This window comes from Excalfactoria chinensis, chromosome 1 (assembly GCF_039878825.1).
Source record: "Excalfactoria chinensis isolate bCotChi1 chromosome 1, bCotChi1.hap2, whole genome shotgun sequence".
Lineage (NCBI taxonomy): Eukaryota > Metazoa > Chordata > Aves > Galliformes > Phasianidae > Excalfactoria > Excalfactoria chinensis.
In genome coordinates, this window is record NC_092825.1 from 181,061,110 (window position 1) to 181,079,082 (window position 17,973).

Sequence of the window (17,973 nt, forward strand, 5' to 3'; positions counted from 1 at the left end):
GGCAGAGACCATTACAGGAGACACTGCAGCACCAGATGTGGGAAGGAATCTCAAGCTGTCCAAGATGGGTTATTCACCAGCTGCTCCAGAAAAGCCTCCCCTTCTCCCATCAAGCAAGAGGGCGCAGAGATTGGTTTCTTTTTGGCCACTGCAGGTTCTGGGAGTAAGTGGAGGAGCAGAAAGGATGAAGCAGGTCCAGGTGAGGCACTGAAACAGATTGCCCAGAAATGTGGTTTGTGTCCTATCCCTGGAAACACCCAGGGTCAGGTTGGATGGGGCTCTGAGCACCTGATGGAGATGTGGATGTCCCTGTTCATTGCAGCGGAGTTGGACCAGATGGCCTTTAGGGGTCCCTTCCAACTCAAACGATTCTATGCTTCTAGGTGAGGGAAGGGAAAGAAGGCACTTGCACACATAGAGAATGGGAATGAGGCCCTACCAGTGAGCTCAGTCCAGCTACTTCTCACACACCAGTTAAAAACCTAGCTCCTACATATCACATCCCCACACAGATGGCAAGCAACACCCTTTCTGTGAAAGCAAACAAGCTGTTGTAACATCCAACACTTCTTATTTCCATTTTCCACCCACCCTATTTTCACAGCAGAGCCCAGGGCACGGTGTACTCTTGAGCTTTATCACACAGCCTGAGCTGAAACTCTCCCAAACAAACCACGGCCACGGCCCTGAGAGATACCAGTGTTGCATACACTGCATCCCCTGCCTGCAGAGAGCATCCCAAGGTCTCATGGACTGCATTTCTGGGTCAGGAAGCCCTCAAAGGAATGCCTGCTGAGAGCTGGGAGTGATACCCTGCTTGTTTTCTGGATGGGGATGGATGATGGTTGAAAGTGATGATTTTAGAGGTTGTTTCTAACCTTAAGTGATTCTAAGGAAAGGGTTGTTGATTATCATAGGAAAAAAAGATGTTGGCGGGACAAAGGGAACAAAATGTGCACAGTGAGCTTTGCACAAACCCCATGGAAGAGCCCAGGAATCACACAGAGAGAAATAAGATCTCCTTCCAAGAGGGCCTGCTGGGATGCTGGGCTCAGCCACACAAAAGGAGCCTGTTCAACACCAACCCTCCCATCACACAGAGCCCTTTTGTTCATCCCACGGACTGCCCTCACATGGACAGACACAGCACTGTTCTACACACCCCTCTCCCTCCAGCATTTTGGCCATGTGAAGTGTTAAGTGGACTGAGGACAGCAGTGCTGAACACCATCCCTGGGTGCAGAGAGGGGCAGGGGCTGCTGCAGCTGCTGAGCAGTTCACCAGTATCATAGAATCACAGACTCGTTTGAGTTGGAAAGAACCATTAAAAGCCATCTGAGCCATCTCCCTTGCACTGAACAGGGATACCACAGCTCCATCAGATGCTTAGAGTTCCATCCAGCCTGACTTTAGTGTCTCCAGGGATGGGGCATCCATCACATTTCTGGGCAATCTGTGCCAGCGTTTCACCACACTTATGGTAAAAAACCTTTTTTACTCACATCCTGTCTGAATCTCCCCTCTTATTAGTTTGAAACCAACTCCCCTTGTCCTGTCACAACAGATCCTGCTACAGAGTCTGACCTGTTCATACAGCCCCAATGAAAGGACACTCTCAAGTCCCCCAGGCGCCTTCTCTTCTCCAGGCTGCACAGCCCCAGCTCTCTCAGCCTGTCCTCATCGGAGAGGATAGTTCCATCCCTTTGATCATTTTTGTGGCCCTGTTCTTTATGTGCTCCAACAGGTCTCTGTGGTCATGGTTGCAGAGAGGACCCAGCACCACTATACTCAGCCCCCAAAGCTCACCTCTTCAAAACACCCCAAACACCTTTCCTACTCATAAATCTGAAGCTCTCGCTTTGCTCTACTAGATCCAACGCTTAACAATATGATCCAGCAATCAGGCTGCAAAGCATCTCTGACTTACGCACAAAGAAACAGAATCATGGAGAAACCAAGGGGCTCCTGGGCCCATTCCTCAGTGTTGTATTCTCCTTATCTACACAGAGGTTCATGTTGCTGATAAACCGTCCCAGGGAGAGGATAGCATATCTGGGACTTAATGATGCAGTTGGAAAAGCACCTTTGGTGAAGGATGCATTGGGCATTTTGGGGTTTCCTGAGAGCTGGGGTGGTAGAAAGCAGCATTAAGGGGCAAGAGAATGGGCACACTTACTTTTGGCCTCTTCCACTGAATGCCCTGGATCCTTGACTTGTAGAAGAGTGAGTCATCATTGGCGGGGAAAAGAGGGTCCTCAAAGAGCTGCTTCTTCCTCAGGCATTCCTTCTTCAGGGCAGCGTAGCGCTGATTCTCATAGGGCTTCACCGAGGAAAACATCCTTTCCTACTGACTCTGAGGGGACAGAAAAAGCAGGAGTGATATGGGTAGGGTATGGTTATGGATACTCCATCCTCCTCTGCAACACCTGGGCCCAAAAGTCATGGCTGGAAGCCATAGAGACCAAAAAAACATGGGTGGAAGCAACCCCCCTGCCTTCTGCCTAAGCCTTCCTGCAGATCTGACTGGTCTGAATTACTAGAGCCCACTTTTCTGGTCCTTTAGATCACCTGTGGCTCCCTCTCCTGTAAGGATTAAGCCATACCACAAGGTATCAGCATGCTTCAGTTTAAACAGGCAGGAAATATCCTGTATCTGAATGAGGAGACGAGTGGGTGATTCCTCTACTCCCAAGCCTAACTTACTGATCCCCTGGAATCATGTCTCTGAATTCCCCCAGGGTTGGACAAACACCACCCAAACAGGCACAGAAGGAGATGTCAGTCTGACTTACTGTGAGTTCATGATCTGTTTGGGGAAAGATGAAGCCTGAAGAGCTGAAGGAGGAGGGGATGTCCCCAGGTTAGCTGTATGTGAGCAGGTTTTACGGTCTATTGCAGAGCAATGGGGCAACTTGGGCGTTGCCAACTCAGAGCAGGTTCTCAGCCCACTGTCACACAGAGTAAACTTTGTCATGATTAACATTATACATTAAAAATCCTGGATGCCCCCTTTACAGACTGCAAGAAACATTTCCCAGTTGTCTTGATGCGACGATCATTTATCTACTTGGAAGGCAGCAATGAGTGCAGCCCGTTCCCAGAGGGCCAGAGCTCCAAGAAGCACCTTCTGCTCAAAATTACACATACACACACTTCGTGGTTTCATCAGAGAAGCCAGTTCATTGGTAAGCTTGATCAGATCTGTTTTTAATTAAAAAGACCTCTTGGCAGCACGCCATGCGTTTTCAGATTAATTACTCGGTCTTGACAAGCTTCTGGGGTAGAGGCGTGAATTTAGGAATCCAGCAGACAGCAGAAAACCACAGCCCAGATGATTCGGAGAGAAAGCAGCACCTCATCAAGGACCCTCATGGCTTGGCCATTGGGTACCAACCCTTTTGCTTTGGTTCTCTTCCCTTCATTCCATAGGAAGAATCCTCTCACCTCAGACAGAAGGGAATCATAGAATCACCAAGGTTGGAAAAGACCTAAAAGATCATCCAGTCCAACCGTTCACCTATTACCAATAGCTCCCACTAAACCATGTCCCTCAACACAACATCTAGTCGTTCCTTGAACACCCCCAAGGGTTGGTGACTCCACCACCTCCCTGGGCAGCCCATTCCAGTGCCTGACCACCCTTTCTGAGAAGTAATACTTCCTAATGTCCTGCTTGAATCTCCCCTGCTGTAGCTTGAAACCATTCCCTCTGGTCCTATCACTAATGACATGAGAGAAGAGGCCGACCCCCAGCTCACTACAACCTCCCTTCAGGAAGTTATAGAGAGCAATAAGGTCTCCCCTGAGCCTCCTCTTCTCCAGGATGAACATTCCTAGCTCCTTCAGAAGGGGAAACCTCTGCAGTTTTCCCCTCTACTAAGCCACACACCCTCTTCTACTGCTACTTCCCTAAAGATACCACATTTTTAAACACTTATGTATGATTTTTCTCTCTCCCCAAAACAGGATGTTCTGTTGATTCTATTGATCATTACTCAGCCTGATGGAGCTGCAGGTATCCCTGCTCACTCCAGTGGAGTTGATGTCATTTAAGGGTCCCTTCCAACTCAAATAATTCTATGATTCAGCAGAATATACATCCATCACATTGTCCAAACCCATTGACCCCAGCCAGACGTATAAATACTATATCCCCACTGTGCTTAGTGATTATCCACAGATGCTTAAAATCTTCACTTGCGGTGAAGGAAGTTGCAATAAGAACTGATTGGAAGCAGAAAATCTGTGAACATCCATAGTCCCAGGGACTGTACGATCACTTACGTGATTACACACTAGTGTGAGAGTGGTTTCACTTTCCTCATTGATTAATTGAGAGAAAGTAGGTGCTGGAAAGACAAATTGATGCCCTTGCTGAGAGTATCATTCAACCAACTGACCTTCTCTTGCCTGGATGAGATGAAAACACTTCACTTCTGCAAAACACAGGTTTTAATTGATGGCATTTATCAGCTTGATTAGAAGCACAAGTGCTTATCAGTCAGGGCCTGATTGAAGCCAAAATAACCCACTTGTTGTTAGCACCACAGGTCTCCCTGCTGCTGAGGACTGGTTGCTAAAGCAGCTTGTGAGGTATTTTGTCACCTAGTGTCTCCCAGCATGGGATAATTATGCAAAAGGGTGATTAGGCCTTTACTTAAATGAGATCTAAATTCCAAGAGAAGTAGTGCCCTGGATGGACTTTATAGGATAGACTGAATGTGGCTCTGGGCAGCCTAGTCTGGTGGTTGGCAACCCTGCACATAGCAGGGGGGTTGAAATTAGATAGATCATTGTGGTCCTGTTCAACTCAGACTATCCTGTGATTCTACAACTGGGGCAATAGGTTGACATACCTTCACTGGGAAATCATTGGTACTGTGTCCTCAACAGCCCACCTACCCCAACATCCTGTTTCTGCAGGCCCAGTGAGTGTTACATGATGATCCTCCAGGACTATGGATTTGGAATTTTATAGTTTATAATGCTTTATCTTATGGTCTGAAGGCAGGGAGAGAAGGATTCTCCTATATATGATGTAAGATGAATTATGTGAAGACATGAAATAGGTGTCCTTACAGGTGGGAAAGGATGTATCCGTGGGATGTTGTGCAGAAAGAACTTGTGAGAGTAAGGAACAGAGCCTGGAGGGGAGGGCAAGGCTTGTGACTACTGAAAAGCCATCCTCAAGTTAAGGCAAGAGTTCTGGCTTTGGTGCAGGAGATGCCAGCCTCCACTCCACTGCCTGTCCTGTGGCCAAGGACTGGCACCTATGTGCTCATTCATAAAATTACTGCTCTGCAATCACAGCTCGGAGCTTCCTTTTCCAATGACCTTTGCAATGTTTACCTTGTCCATCCCAACGAGAACGGGACAAAAGTTCTCTCAGCCAAGGATCCTCAGCCTTTCTGTGGCCCAGATCTGCTTGAGAGGTTGACTCCTTGCCCTGCTATCCCACCCCAGGGTGACTTTCACCCTTGGCCAAGAGGGTGGAAATAGCTGGTCAGGACAGATGAAGCTCTGGGAAGCCTGGTTTGATGCCTTATTTAGTGGCTGGAAACTCTGCCCATGGCAGGGGGATTGGAACTAGATGATCTCTGAGGTCCCTTCCAACGCAAGCCATCCTATGACTCTATGAAACAGAACTGAGCTGCAAAGGAAAAGCCAAGCTAAAAGAGAAAAGAGAATGTTCAGGATCTTTTTTTTTTTTTTTTCTTCTACTTTTTTTTGTTTTCAACTGCAAAATAATCGAATGGGAGGGCTGGGGGGAATGTTTCTTGGGGCAGCATTAAAACTCATTACACTCCTTAATTTGCAGCATTTCACGCTTACCAGGCTGAACTTCAGAAATGAAAGAAATGAAAGCTGCTCTCCCAACCCCCTCTGCAGACAGAATCTGAGCCTGACAGCTCAGTTCAGCCACGAAACAGTTAAGCAAGTAGCTGTTTGTTGGGGAGGGAGCCAGATGCATGACTCAGGGCTGCTGTGGACTCCCCCTTCCAGCTCCTGCCAGCTGGTTGTGATCCTGGCTCCAAGCACTGCAATGGGATAACTATTGAAAGTGCCTGCACAGGCCGGGATGAAATGTTTGCTGATGTATTCCTTCCTTTCTCAGAAATCACTTCCTTTCCTTCCAGCTTGCAGGCTGTGCCGGCATGGGCTCACTGCACTTATCTCAAGGCTGCACCTTGGCCAGGAGCAAAGGGCTCCTTGCTTGCAGATCCTACAGTTTTTAGTTGTCTGGAGACACGTCAGACCAAACAATTTGTCCTTACAGGGTGCGACCTACGTTTGCACTGAGCAGGAGATATCTTTGGTATCACATTGCAAAGCTGTGGGTCAAAGAGAAGATGAGAAGTGGACCAGGCATGGGGCTCCCAAATCCCCAGTCGGGTGCAGCCATAGGGACAACCTACAACACCACAACCCCTAATGGCAGAATATTCGGAGTACTCAGAGCAGACAGGTTCTGCCCAGCCTTCTTGTGTGCCACTTCAGGAAGAGAGGTCATGGTCTTTAGTTGTACCAGGGGAGGTGCACGTTGGATATTAGGAAACATTTATTCACTTTAAAAGGGACAACACATTGAGGCAGACCGCCCAGGAACATGGTGGGGTCAACCATCCCTGGAGATGTTCAGCAACCATGAAGATGTGGCACTGATGGATGCGGTCAGTGGGCATGGTGGGATGGGTTGGGGTCTTTTGCAGCCTTAATGATTAATGCCTCTATGATTCTGTGTACACCGGGAACTGCTCTTCCATCTATTGACAAAGAAATCCAGCCCTGCAGGGGAAATGCTGCCGACACAAGAACAGCTTTATACACTCTTTTTCCACAATATGGGAAAGAAGCAGCCAAACCACAAATCCCTTTCTACACGCAGAACATGAGATAAGTGCTCCACACCTCCTGGCCAACATCTCTACAAACAAACAACAAAACCCCCTCAAGATGCAGGCTACAAAGTGACAGTCTCATTTAAAGGCCATTGGGACCAGCAGCACAGCCGGCAGCAGGTTTAAGCTGCGTTCCCAAAGCTCTTTCCCATTCCCACGGGTGCATCCACTGTCGATTTGCTCGGACACAAAGTGGCACGGCTTGGAGCCAACAACACCACAGAGCATCCTGTGTGCATCAGCAGCATCCACAAGGACTGAGAGGTGAAGCCAGGCCGATGAACACCCGAAAACAAGACATTATTTCTTCACAAATTGACTGCGGTTAACCAAGGATTTAATTCCTATGGGAAGCTGTAGGTTCTTCATACCCAGATGTTTGGGAGCAGTTGGATGTTTTCCTAAGTAGGTGCTTTACTCCAAGTGCAAATTACCGAGCATTTACAGCAGTCGCTTATCGAAAGAAAACCATTATAAAACAGAGGATTGAATGCATATCTCTCTGGTTTTTACCTTTCTGTTCATGGGACGTCCCCACAACATCACTTGTTCATTGCTTAAGAAATGTGCAGGTGTGGCACTTAGGGACATGGCTGAGTGGGCGCATGGTGGGGATGGGTTGATGGTTGGACTTGATGAACTTCGAGGTCTGTTCCAACCTTAATGATTCTAATAAACCACCCCACTTTCCCCCCAGCGCATGGGACTGCATTACCACCAGGTAAAGAACACGGGGAAGCAAATGCAAAAGCACAGCTCACAGACCTGCAAGTCAAAAGAGCTCCAACAGATGCCCGCATACCAAATGGACAAACCAATGGGTGTACATGGAGGCATGGTTGTGCCTGCAGTCAGCAGGTCTGGGTATCCCTAGATGCCTGTTTGCAGGGAAACAGGCAAGGTGCAAACGTCAGGAGTCCCCTTTTGCTTGGATAACTCATGCAGGGAGTGCCACCAAGCTTGGGAGCTCCTCGTTCCTTGCAGACATGAGTCACCATTTGCAAACAGGCCACGTTGTTGCTGCAGGAGAAAAGGGCAACGCTGCACTGACCAACACCCCCATAACACTGTTTCAGCAGCAGGATGGAAAAACACATTTCCTGGTGGCTGTCTAGGTTGTGAATAGAGCTCGTTCCCCATCCCCTGCTTGCTGAGGTGCTATGGTCAAGATCTGCCTGACTAGAGCATTGCAAGCAACATGGGTTTATGGGCTGCCAGGGCAACTCTTCTGCTTAGCATTAAGTTCAGTCAGGAACAGGATGTCTGTCTAAAGGCTGCAAATGGAAGAGGCTGGAGGGCTGCAGGACTAACAGAGATGGTTGTGGAAGAAAAATAAGAGGAGATGGCAGAAGGACAGACCCAAAAGCAGAGGAAGGTTAATGTGCCACCAGGCTGCCAGCTTCACACAAGGGATGAAGAGAGAAGCAGAAGACATTCCCTGCTTGGTATCCAGCTCATCCCAAACTCTTAGTTGGGGGAGAACAAACAAGTTCTGTTTGGGGTACCCCGAAAAGTTAACACATCCCAACATTACCAGCACAGACATGCATCGTATTCAGGTTGGATATTAGGGAAAAATTCTTCTATGAATGCAGTAATGCATTGGCACAGGCTGCCCAGGAGGTGATGGAGTCACCATCCCTGGAGGTGTTCAACAACCATAGAGATGTGGCACTGAGAGATGTGGTCAGCAGGCATGGTGGGGATGGTTGATGGTTGGACTTGATTTTAGCAGTCTTTTCCAACCTTAATGATTGATGATTCTACCAGGTACCTCAACAGGGTTAAAAACCCTGGATAAATCTCCAGATCAGGGTTTTAAACAGATCAACAGAGATTGTAGGACAAGAACTGAACGGTGAACTAAAGAGCCTTGCCAATGCCCAGCACCTGGAGATACCCATCACCCTGCTAACCCTCCATGCCCCAGCCCTGCAGCTGTGGCTCTGATTAATGATTATAGCGAGCACTACATAATGGCTGGTTACAACAAAGAAGGAAAAGGTCGTATCCAAGCATACCTATGAATCCTTGGGCTTCCTAGTAAAACCCTACTGATGGCAGAAAGCTTCTGCAGGGCTCCACCAGGTTTACATAGGGCAGCCCCAAACTGGGATGGAGTAGCTCAGGGACGTGGGGGGCTGGTCTCACATAGCAAGGTTGTGCTTTCAAATATGGTCTGAATAGAGCAGGGTTTCAGAAACAGCTTAGGAAGAGCAGAGTCATGCACACAGAATTGAGTCACCTCCACCTGTGGTTGTTCATCCACATGGGCCATCCTTAACCCAAGAGGACTCAACTGCCATCACTCCCCACATGCATGGTGTTGAACTCCTACTTTATCAGGCTACAGGAGCACCGTGCCTTTCTCAGCATCCCTTTCGATCATTCTGGATAAAACACAAATAAGTCAACAGAAGGATGTTGTCTTTGTAGGACTGGCCTGAACTGATTTCTATTATTTATTCAGGGCTCCTAATTGAATGTCTGGACCAGCTGCTTTTAAACCCAGTCACACCGACTCCACTGGAAGCCTTACACCACAACAATATGTTCGCACTGAATTTCTTGCCAGCTGGACAGAAACCTTATGGTCTGAAGACCGACCCACACCTCCATTATGTATACAGAGAGAAGGACAGAGAAGTCATGGAGTGCTGCTTGAGACAGTGCAGACAGCCTTCTGCTTGGGCGTTACGGGTCACGGAGATGCTTCGTTAAGAGGTTTTGGGAAATTCATTCAGAAAGCTCATTATTAAGCACAGATAAAATGCAGCACGTCTCCATGCAAATGCGCTGCCTCCAATTGCTTCTGCAGCTTCTGGGATAATTAAAGCAATTGAACTTCAAAAGATGCAGAGGCGCGTGCCCGAGGAGCTGAAGAGATAACGGGGATGCGGCTACTCCACAGGAGGCAGAATGGAGGCAATTGGATGCTACAAGATCAACACGGGCATAGAAGCATAGCGGTAAAGTTCCTGCTGTCTCACTTTGAGCTCTTCAAGTCACATTTCTGCCTTAATGCTGCAACACCTTCACCAACCTTCTTCCCTTTCTCCTTCATTTCACCAGCCCCAGTTTTCTCTACTATAGAGGGAAGATTTTGCTGTGCTGTTCTTGAACACAAAAGGCTGAAGGCTTTTACCAACAAGGCCTGGACTCCAGCTTTGCTGCCTGGGGGAGATGGATACAGCTCACAGTGCTGAGCACCACGGGTTACATCCATTGAGCCTCATCTCCCTTTTGAGCATTCCCCCTCTTGTGTAACAAGAGGTCCGAGGGAGAAATCCCATGGGCCAACATATGGCCCTACAGTTGGATGGCCAAAGCCAACCAGCATCACACGAGCTGCTGCTCATCATGATCAAGAAACGTGTAGATGTGGCACTGAGGGACACGGTTTAGTGGACTTGGTGGGGGATGAGTTGACGGTTGGACATGGTGACTTTAAAGGTCTTTTCCAACCATAACCATTCTATGATTCCATTCTATGATAAAATGATTGACATGCATCACTGCATCGTGGTGCTTTCAGGGCAGGGACAGGCTGTGTCCTGCCATGGAGATGCCTTTGGCTCTTTGTCCATAGAAGAAACATTCAGGGAGGAACAGATCTATTTTACAAGGCAAAGTGACCTCCAGAAAACATAGGGCATCTCCATGTAGATATCCCTGGTCACTGCAGGAGAGTGGGACTCAATGACCTTTAGAAACCCCTTCCAACTCCAACAATTCTATGATTCTATGCACCAACACTACTGGACCTGGATCTATAGGATTGGACTTGATGATCTTCAAGGTCTTTTCCAACCTGGGTAATTCTATGATTCTATGATTCTTTGGTAGGGATTCCTGCCAGTGGGCAGCACCCACCTTCCTTTGCTTTTGTTTCCCAGCCATTTTATAATGCAATCAAACCCCAGGATGTGACCTTGAGCCACAAGAGTGGTTCCCCAGCTTGAGCTGATCCAACACCACACCACAGCTATGATTAGAGAGAACAGCCCCTGCTGCACCTCCAGCTTTATTATGCGCAGGGCTGCAATCCCCAACCCTTTGCTCCTGCCAGAGCATCCACCTTGATGGACATCCCTCAGAGGCTGTCCCTACAGCCAGCACCACCAGGAGGGATCCTACGTGGGTAGGACAGAAAGCAGCCATCCACCCAGCTCTAAAGATTTCTTCTGGGCGAGGATTTCTCAAGACCCCGATCCAATGCCTCTGCAACAGCTGCTTGCAAATGGAGGGTTTGCAGCTGCATCTTTTATCTGCGCACGACTTCCCTTTGCTTTCACTCCCTTAATCAGCCGGGAGCAATCCTGGCAGTTTGCACACATGCTTAGAGGAGTAGCAAGACCAGCTCTGCAAGGTTGGGGAGCAGCAGAGTGTGCAAAGACTTGGTAGGAAGATTTAGCTTGCCAGGGTGTGGCTTGCAAGCCAAAAAGAAAAAGCAAAGAAACAACAACCCAAACCAACAACAAAACTACTGAACCCTGAGCAACTGATAGACGTGCTTCCTTCTTTTCTAGGTGAGCTTGGGACAGCTGGCTAACCAGAACTGCCTACATCCTACCCCAAAAAGCATAGAAATGCAATGGGCAGAGGTCTTCTTGCAGCAGGATTGCGTTTACTCCCACACGGAACCCACTCTGAGATTAAACTGGAAACAGAAAGAGAGCAGTAAAAGCACAGCAGGGATGAGGCATCTTGCTTCATGTGAAGAGCTGGAGCCCTTTCTCCCTGCAATTCTGCACTTAACAACACCAAGCATCCCTGTCCCTGGGCTGGAAACTGCCCAGCTCTGGGCTCCTGTAGCCATCTCAAGTCAGTTATTGCCAGATAAACCTCAAAGCAAGAACATATTGAAGAATAAACCTCAAAGCCATCAAGCAGAGCTGCAGTCAGGGAGAGGATCTGCCCTACCACCTCGGCAGCAATGGGGCAGAGTTAAGGTGGTCGCAATGCTTTGCAACCCCTTAAGCTGCTGCTGTCGCTTCACCTGTAGGTTTGGTTAGCAATTTCCCATGCTCTTAACAACTTAAATCCTGCACAAGGAAAAACCCTTAAATGTTCACTTGCTGCTGATGCACGCTGCCACATTTCCTGGTTGTAGGCAGCATTAAAACTTCCAGCCTGCTTGAAATTGGAGGACACGTGCAAGAAACGGAGAGCAGAAGGATGAAAATCATTCCTTTAACCCCAAGGGCAAACTAAGACACAGGGAGTGTTGTCAGGGTTTGGGGATTTTTTTGTTTCTGCTGGAGTGTTTTAAGATTAAATGTATCAAAGCGCCTCTGAATTGGGCCATCCCCTGTGGAGCACATGAAAGCTGCCCATGGGATGTGCAGGAATTGGGGAGCTGGGGTCAGCCACCCTACAGGGCTGGATCAGGCCCAGAGGAGATGGTCTGCTGACCTATGGGGCACTGCAGTGCTATCATCTGTCGTGGCCTTGGAGCACGAGGATCTGCAATGCTGGCTGCAAAGGAATACGCTGCAGAGAAAGGCAAGAGCTGCTGAAGTCTTCCCTGCCCCACAGTACAAAGGAAAATGCTTTGGGTTTTCTTCTTATAGGATCATAGAATTGGTGAGGTTGGAAAAGAACTCTAATATCCCAAGTCCAACCCCAACCCATCCCACCATGCCCACTGACCACATCCCTCAGTGCCACATCTCTGCGGTCCTCGAACAGCTCCAGGGATAGTGACTCCACCACCTCCCTGTACAGCCTGTGCCAATGCATCGCCACTCTTTTGGAGAAGAAATTGTTCCTGATATCCAACCTGAACCTCCCTGGTGCAACCTGAGGCCATCCATTACCTCTCATATTATTATTTCCTAGAGATGATCAAAAAAACTCAAAGACGCTGTATCCATTGGCACCTCAATTCTGCACAAATAACCTTTGAGTTATCCCCCCCGAGGTACAAAGGGGAGTCATAGAATCATAAAGCTTGGAAAAGACCTCCAGGATCACCACGACCAACCATCAACCCCATCCCCACCATGCCTACTGATCAAGTCCCTAAGAGCAGGAAAGGGTTAATGCTGCAGCTCAATGGGTGCAATCAAAGCAGCCCCAGCAAAGGGAACGGGTTTGCGTCCATTTTTCGGAGCGAGCTCAGCCCTTTCTCTCTGGGTAATCATGTGGAAGTGAGCAGAGCTGGAGTAAGCACCACATCTCATCGCACATCCATGGCGCTGCCCATGGGGACGTGGGATGGGATGGGAGGTGGAGGAGCACCGTCTGGACCCGGATACAAAGCAGGTCAATGAAAACCCACCTCTGAGCCACAGATGAAGGCTCGGGTGTGAAGACACCAGCAAATAAATTCTTTCCACGCGCATCCCATCACATCACTGGCTCCCTATGGGCTGAAACCTGAACACAGGTAAGGGAGAGAAATGGGAGCAGATCACAGAGAGTTGGGAGGAGGAGGAGGGACTGTATATGAGCACAGAATCGTGGAATGGGAGATATTGGAGGCACCTCTGGGTCCATCTGGCCCATCCCTGTCCCAGCTGATCATCACCACGATCCCAGCCCTTTCTCATTCCCCACACACCAGCCTGCTTGGACCAAGCCAGGAAAGGGGTTTTGGCACCTCTGAACTGGTTGAAAACGTCTGGTAATGATTCCATAAGTATGAACAGATCTACAGGATGCACCCATTCTTAGCATCATCATCATACCCCAGCACAAACACTATCTAAATCTCCTCTCGGGATCGGATCCAAAGCCTTCTTAAAGCATCAATGCTTTGTTATTAATCTGCGCGGCAACAGGGCATGGATTTATTTCTTCCTTTTTTATTTTTTTGTTGGTTGTTTCTTTGATAATCAAAGAAACATTTATCTCAGGGATACAGCTGAGCTTCACCATGTCTGCTCTGCTCTCACTTCAGGGGGGGGGGCACCAACATGGCCCTTCACGATGGAGACACCAGCACACAGTATGTGGACTGGAAACCATTACCTCCTACCTCCACCAGTCCCAAACCCTCCTTATCCCACAGCCACGCAGCACCTTAGAAGAGAAGCGTGCCCTAATTCATGCTCTTCCCAATGGGATAAAGCTGCAAAGCCTCTAGAGAAGTCCCTGCACCTGCTGCAGGCTGAATCCATCCTAATCCCATTCCGTGGTCCCACCACCTTAACTCTTCCATGCCCTCATCCCACCAGAGACCTTGGGAAAGGGGCTTTTTAGGGGGCAATCTCAAGGGATGGAGTCGATAGGAGCAGCTCTTCCCTTCTCTCACCACCTTAACTCTTCCATAACCCAACAGGGAATGGATTCCCTGGAGGACAATCCCAAAGGAGATGGGGGCAGCCCACAGAGCCTTTGTGTTGGGTTTCCAAGCTGAGACCTCCTCAAAACCTCCATTCCTGTTTGCCAACATCTTGAGCCCGAGTGATGCAGCCAATGAGAAAACTCCCCCCAGCAGGCAAGAGCCCACCAGCCCCACATGCACATCAGTTCATGCCCCAGTATAACACCAGCACAACTCCCAGAGATGGGGAACCAGCATCCGGGGGATGAAGAGGAAAAGCTACAGCACCATCCTGGCTGTTGGATGCAACAAGAAAGCAAGTCATGGGATTTAACAGCATTCCCCTACCCCTGCAAACAGTGCTTTGCTCTCATCTCCTCTTATTGCCTGACAGCTCTCCCCAGCACCCAGGCAGTGGCATAATGGGAACCTGGTGATAATTAATTGGCTACAATTAATGGGCAATATATACATGGCAATAAACCCAAGCGCTGTGTGTGCATCCCAAGCTCAGCTGGCAGTGACCGGTGCAGGAGGCAGAGAGACACCCAATTGGAAAGCACCAGCTTGTTGTTTTCAGCTCCGAATCAGTGTTTTCAGGGCAGGAAAATAAAGGGGAGAAAGAGATAACACCTCTTGTTACAGGGATAGGGAAAAGCCAGGCTTCCCCCTCCCTTGCAATGTGGCTGGTGCTGCTCTCCACGAGGCCTCGCTGCTGAAAGTTTCACTTCAGCTCAGCTGCGCTGGGAGCAGCTGAAGGATTTTAACCATTCAGAGCCTGATTTGCACAGCCCCGATCTGCAGCATCCCCAGAATCTCAGCCTCTCGCTATTGCTTCCTCGAGCCAAGGGCAGCACCGTGCCTAAAGCAAAGCAGTGCAGGAGGGTGCGTGCACTTGCTTATCTTCCTTCCCCCTATTAAAACCCTTCTTTACCCCTCACCATACAGCTGTCCCCCCTTACACCGTCCCCAGCGCCACAAGTGCCCCGAGCATCCCAAAGGGAATGGTGCCATCCCAAAGCGGATAGCTTCATCCCAAAGGGAGCAGGGTATCCCGAAAGGCTGCAGTCCCACCCTCCCCGGGCACAGCAAGCAGCTACAGCCTCGGGGTTAAAGAAGGAGTAGGGAGAAGCCCTTCCATCTGCTATCCCGGGGTTCCTCGGTACCTTCGAACTGCTGGAGCTCCGATATCCCACCGCTCCGCTGCAGCCGCTCCCGGAGCTCCGATGCCCGCAGCGCTCCGGCCCCAAGCGCCGCCCCGACGGGGAGGGCAGCGCCGCGCCTGCGTGGGGCCGGGAGATGGGAACGGAGGTGGAAGCGAAGAGGGATCCCCGGGAATTTTGGGGGCTGGGTTGAGAGTGGGGGGTGGTGGCAGACGGCGGGAGGAAGGGTGCAGTCGGAGGTGGCTCAGGGTTAAGCTGGGAGTGGGGAATGGAAGTGGTCGGGGGTGGGAAAGATGGGAATTGAGGGCTGGGGGTGGGGATTGAGGGGGTTGGGGATTGGGGAATTGAGAGTTAGGGTTAGGGTTAGGGGTTGGGGATGAGAATTGGGGTGGGGGTTGGGGGGCTGGGAGTGGATAGCAATAGGGGTGTGGGAGTGAATGAATCTACGGGTGAGAAATGGGGGCCTGGAGTGGGAACTGGGGGACTAGGAGTGGGAACTGGGAGCTGGGGGTTGGGATTGGAGTAGGGTTTATGGGGCTGGGAGGAGGAGTAGGGGTCTATGAGTGGATATTATGAGTCTAGGGGGGAGAAGTGGGAGCCTGGAATGGAAACTGGGGGAATGGAAGTGGGAATTTGGGATCTGGGGGGTGAGAACTGGGGGTTGAGGTGGGAACTGGGGGGCTGGGAGCAGCAGTTGGGGTCTGGGAGTAGATATGACTTTCAGGGGGAACATAGGGAGTCCGGTGTGGGAAGTGGGAAGCTGGGGTTTGGGAATTGGGGGTATCAGGGTAGGGACTGAGAGGTGAGGATTGGGAGAATGGGGGTGGGATTGAAGGTCTGGGGGAGAGAACTGGGGAGATGGAGGTGGGAGTTGGGGGGATGAGGATAGGAACTGGAGGGATGGGAGTATCACTGTGGGGACTGAGAGCGCATATCGGGAGTTGGTGGGTGAGAATTGGGTGTCTGGGAATTGGGGGCTGGGTGTGGGAATTGAGAAGAGGTAGGGTGGGAATTGGAGGTCTGGGGGTGAGAACTGCGATTTAGGGTCAAGAACTGGGGGGCTAGAGGTGAGAACTGGGGGATTAGGAGTAGGAATTGGGGATGGAATTGGGTCATTGGGGAGGCTAGGAGTGGGAATTGGAGGTGTGAATTAGGGGAAGTGGAATTAGGAACTGAATTTGGGAAGGAAGGGGGTAGGGGTGGGAATTGGGGCAACTGTGATGGGAGCTGTGGGGATGGAGGTGGCACCAGGCACTGACACCAGCCCCTAGGATCTCCTCAGTGCCTTCGCCTGTGGAGGGGAGAGCAATCAGGGTGCAAGATTTGCTTAAGAACCTTCCCAAAAGAGACGTGTTTTTCAGAACCCAAATCTATTCCCTTTCTTTGGTTTGCCAGAGGGAAACTGAAGCATGGAGGAGGGGTGGCAGGTGCTTGGCCCTGTGTGCAGTGGGGCTGGGGTGGGAAACGGCTGCTCTCGCCATGCAAATATACCTAAAAATGGGCTTTTGTTTTGTAACTTTTGTCACATATTCAAATCATGCAGTATTTGTGTTGGGGCTATTTTAGTCCGTTTGCCAGAGTGTCGTTCCAGGAATGCAATGTTTTCCCTGGCAGCAAAAGCCTTTGTTCGTGTGTTTTCTTCCTCCTTGTGTGTTTTCCTCTCTGCTCTGCAGGCCTTGAGGCTGCTGTGGTCTGGTTGTGCTCAAAACCAGGTCAGTGCAATGACCCCGTTCCATGCTTTCTTTTTCCTCTCCCCTCACCCCAATAAAAATATACCGAGAAAAGGAGGGGTTGTGGTGGGAAAACATCATCTTAGGAACCCACGATGGAAAGCTCCAGCAGCAAAAGGCAAAGTTAAAGAACACAACAACTAGAAAAGGTGAAATCTCAGCTTGTGAAGGTTTTTAAGGGGGGAAGAAGAACAGACCCTATGCAGGTCTCCAACTCCAAGCCTCAAATCTTCAGTATTGGCCCCAGAAACAGGGCAGGAAGGGATGCTCGTTCTGTTTCGTTACGTGCTTTAATCGGCATCCATCAACATTAATTGATTGATGGCGCTCCAATAATTATGTTAATACCTCGGTTTTAATTAGTGATGGTTGATAAACACATCATTCATCCCAACCGTATGCATATCTGTTGCCTTTCATAGTCTTCCATAGAGACAACGGAAGCAAAGAGGCATTTTTATCTGTTTGATGCCAAACGGAATCATAGGGTGGCTTGGGTTGGTTGTTGTGTTTATAGGGGTTCGAGGGTTTAGGTTAAGGGATTAATGGGGACAGGGGCATGTGTGGGTGTTTATTATTCCCAGTAGGGACAGGGGACTTTGTACTGGGCAAAGGGAAGTAATGAAAAAGCAGCAAAAAGAAAAATAAAATAAGGAGAAATAAGAGAGAAATCAGCAACTGGAGCCTGATGTTATACTAAATTATGTGCATATAATTGATACCAACACGTGGTGGTTCATCGTTGGGATGCATGAAGCTGCGGTGATGGGAGCGACATGAAGGGTGGGCAAGGAGGGAGGGTGAGAATACTGAGGCTTTAAGAGTGGATCCTATAAATAACTTTGGAATAAAGGGAAAAATACGCCATAAATAAAGTACAAATAAGGAAAAATACAAAGCGTTGGCAAATT

The 17,973-nt window shown here is 49.4% G+C and overlaps 1 protein-coding gene across 1 annotated transcript in view; it reads right to left on the reverse strand.

Annotated features, from left to right (window-relative positions):
- CAPN5 (calpain 5) overlaps positions 1–15,465 on the reverse strand; it is a 46,409-nt gene extending 30,944 nt beyond the window's left edge. The window contains exons 1-2 of the mRNA XM_072326992.1: positions 15,336–15,465; positions 2,177–2,353 (exon numbers count right to left, since the gene is read on the reverse strand). Of these exons, the coding sequence (XP_072183093.1) occupies positions 2,177–2,338 (162 nt within the window). The 5' untranslated portion in view covers positions 2,339–2,353; positions 15,336–15,465. The remainder of the gene's footprint in view (positions 1–2,176; positions 2,354–15,335) is intronic.
- Between the last annotated feature and the right edge of the window lie 2,508 nt (positions 15,466–17,973).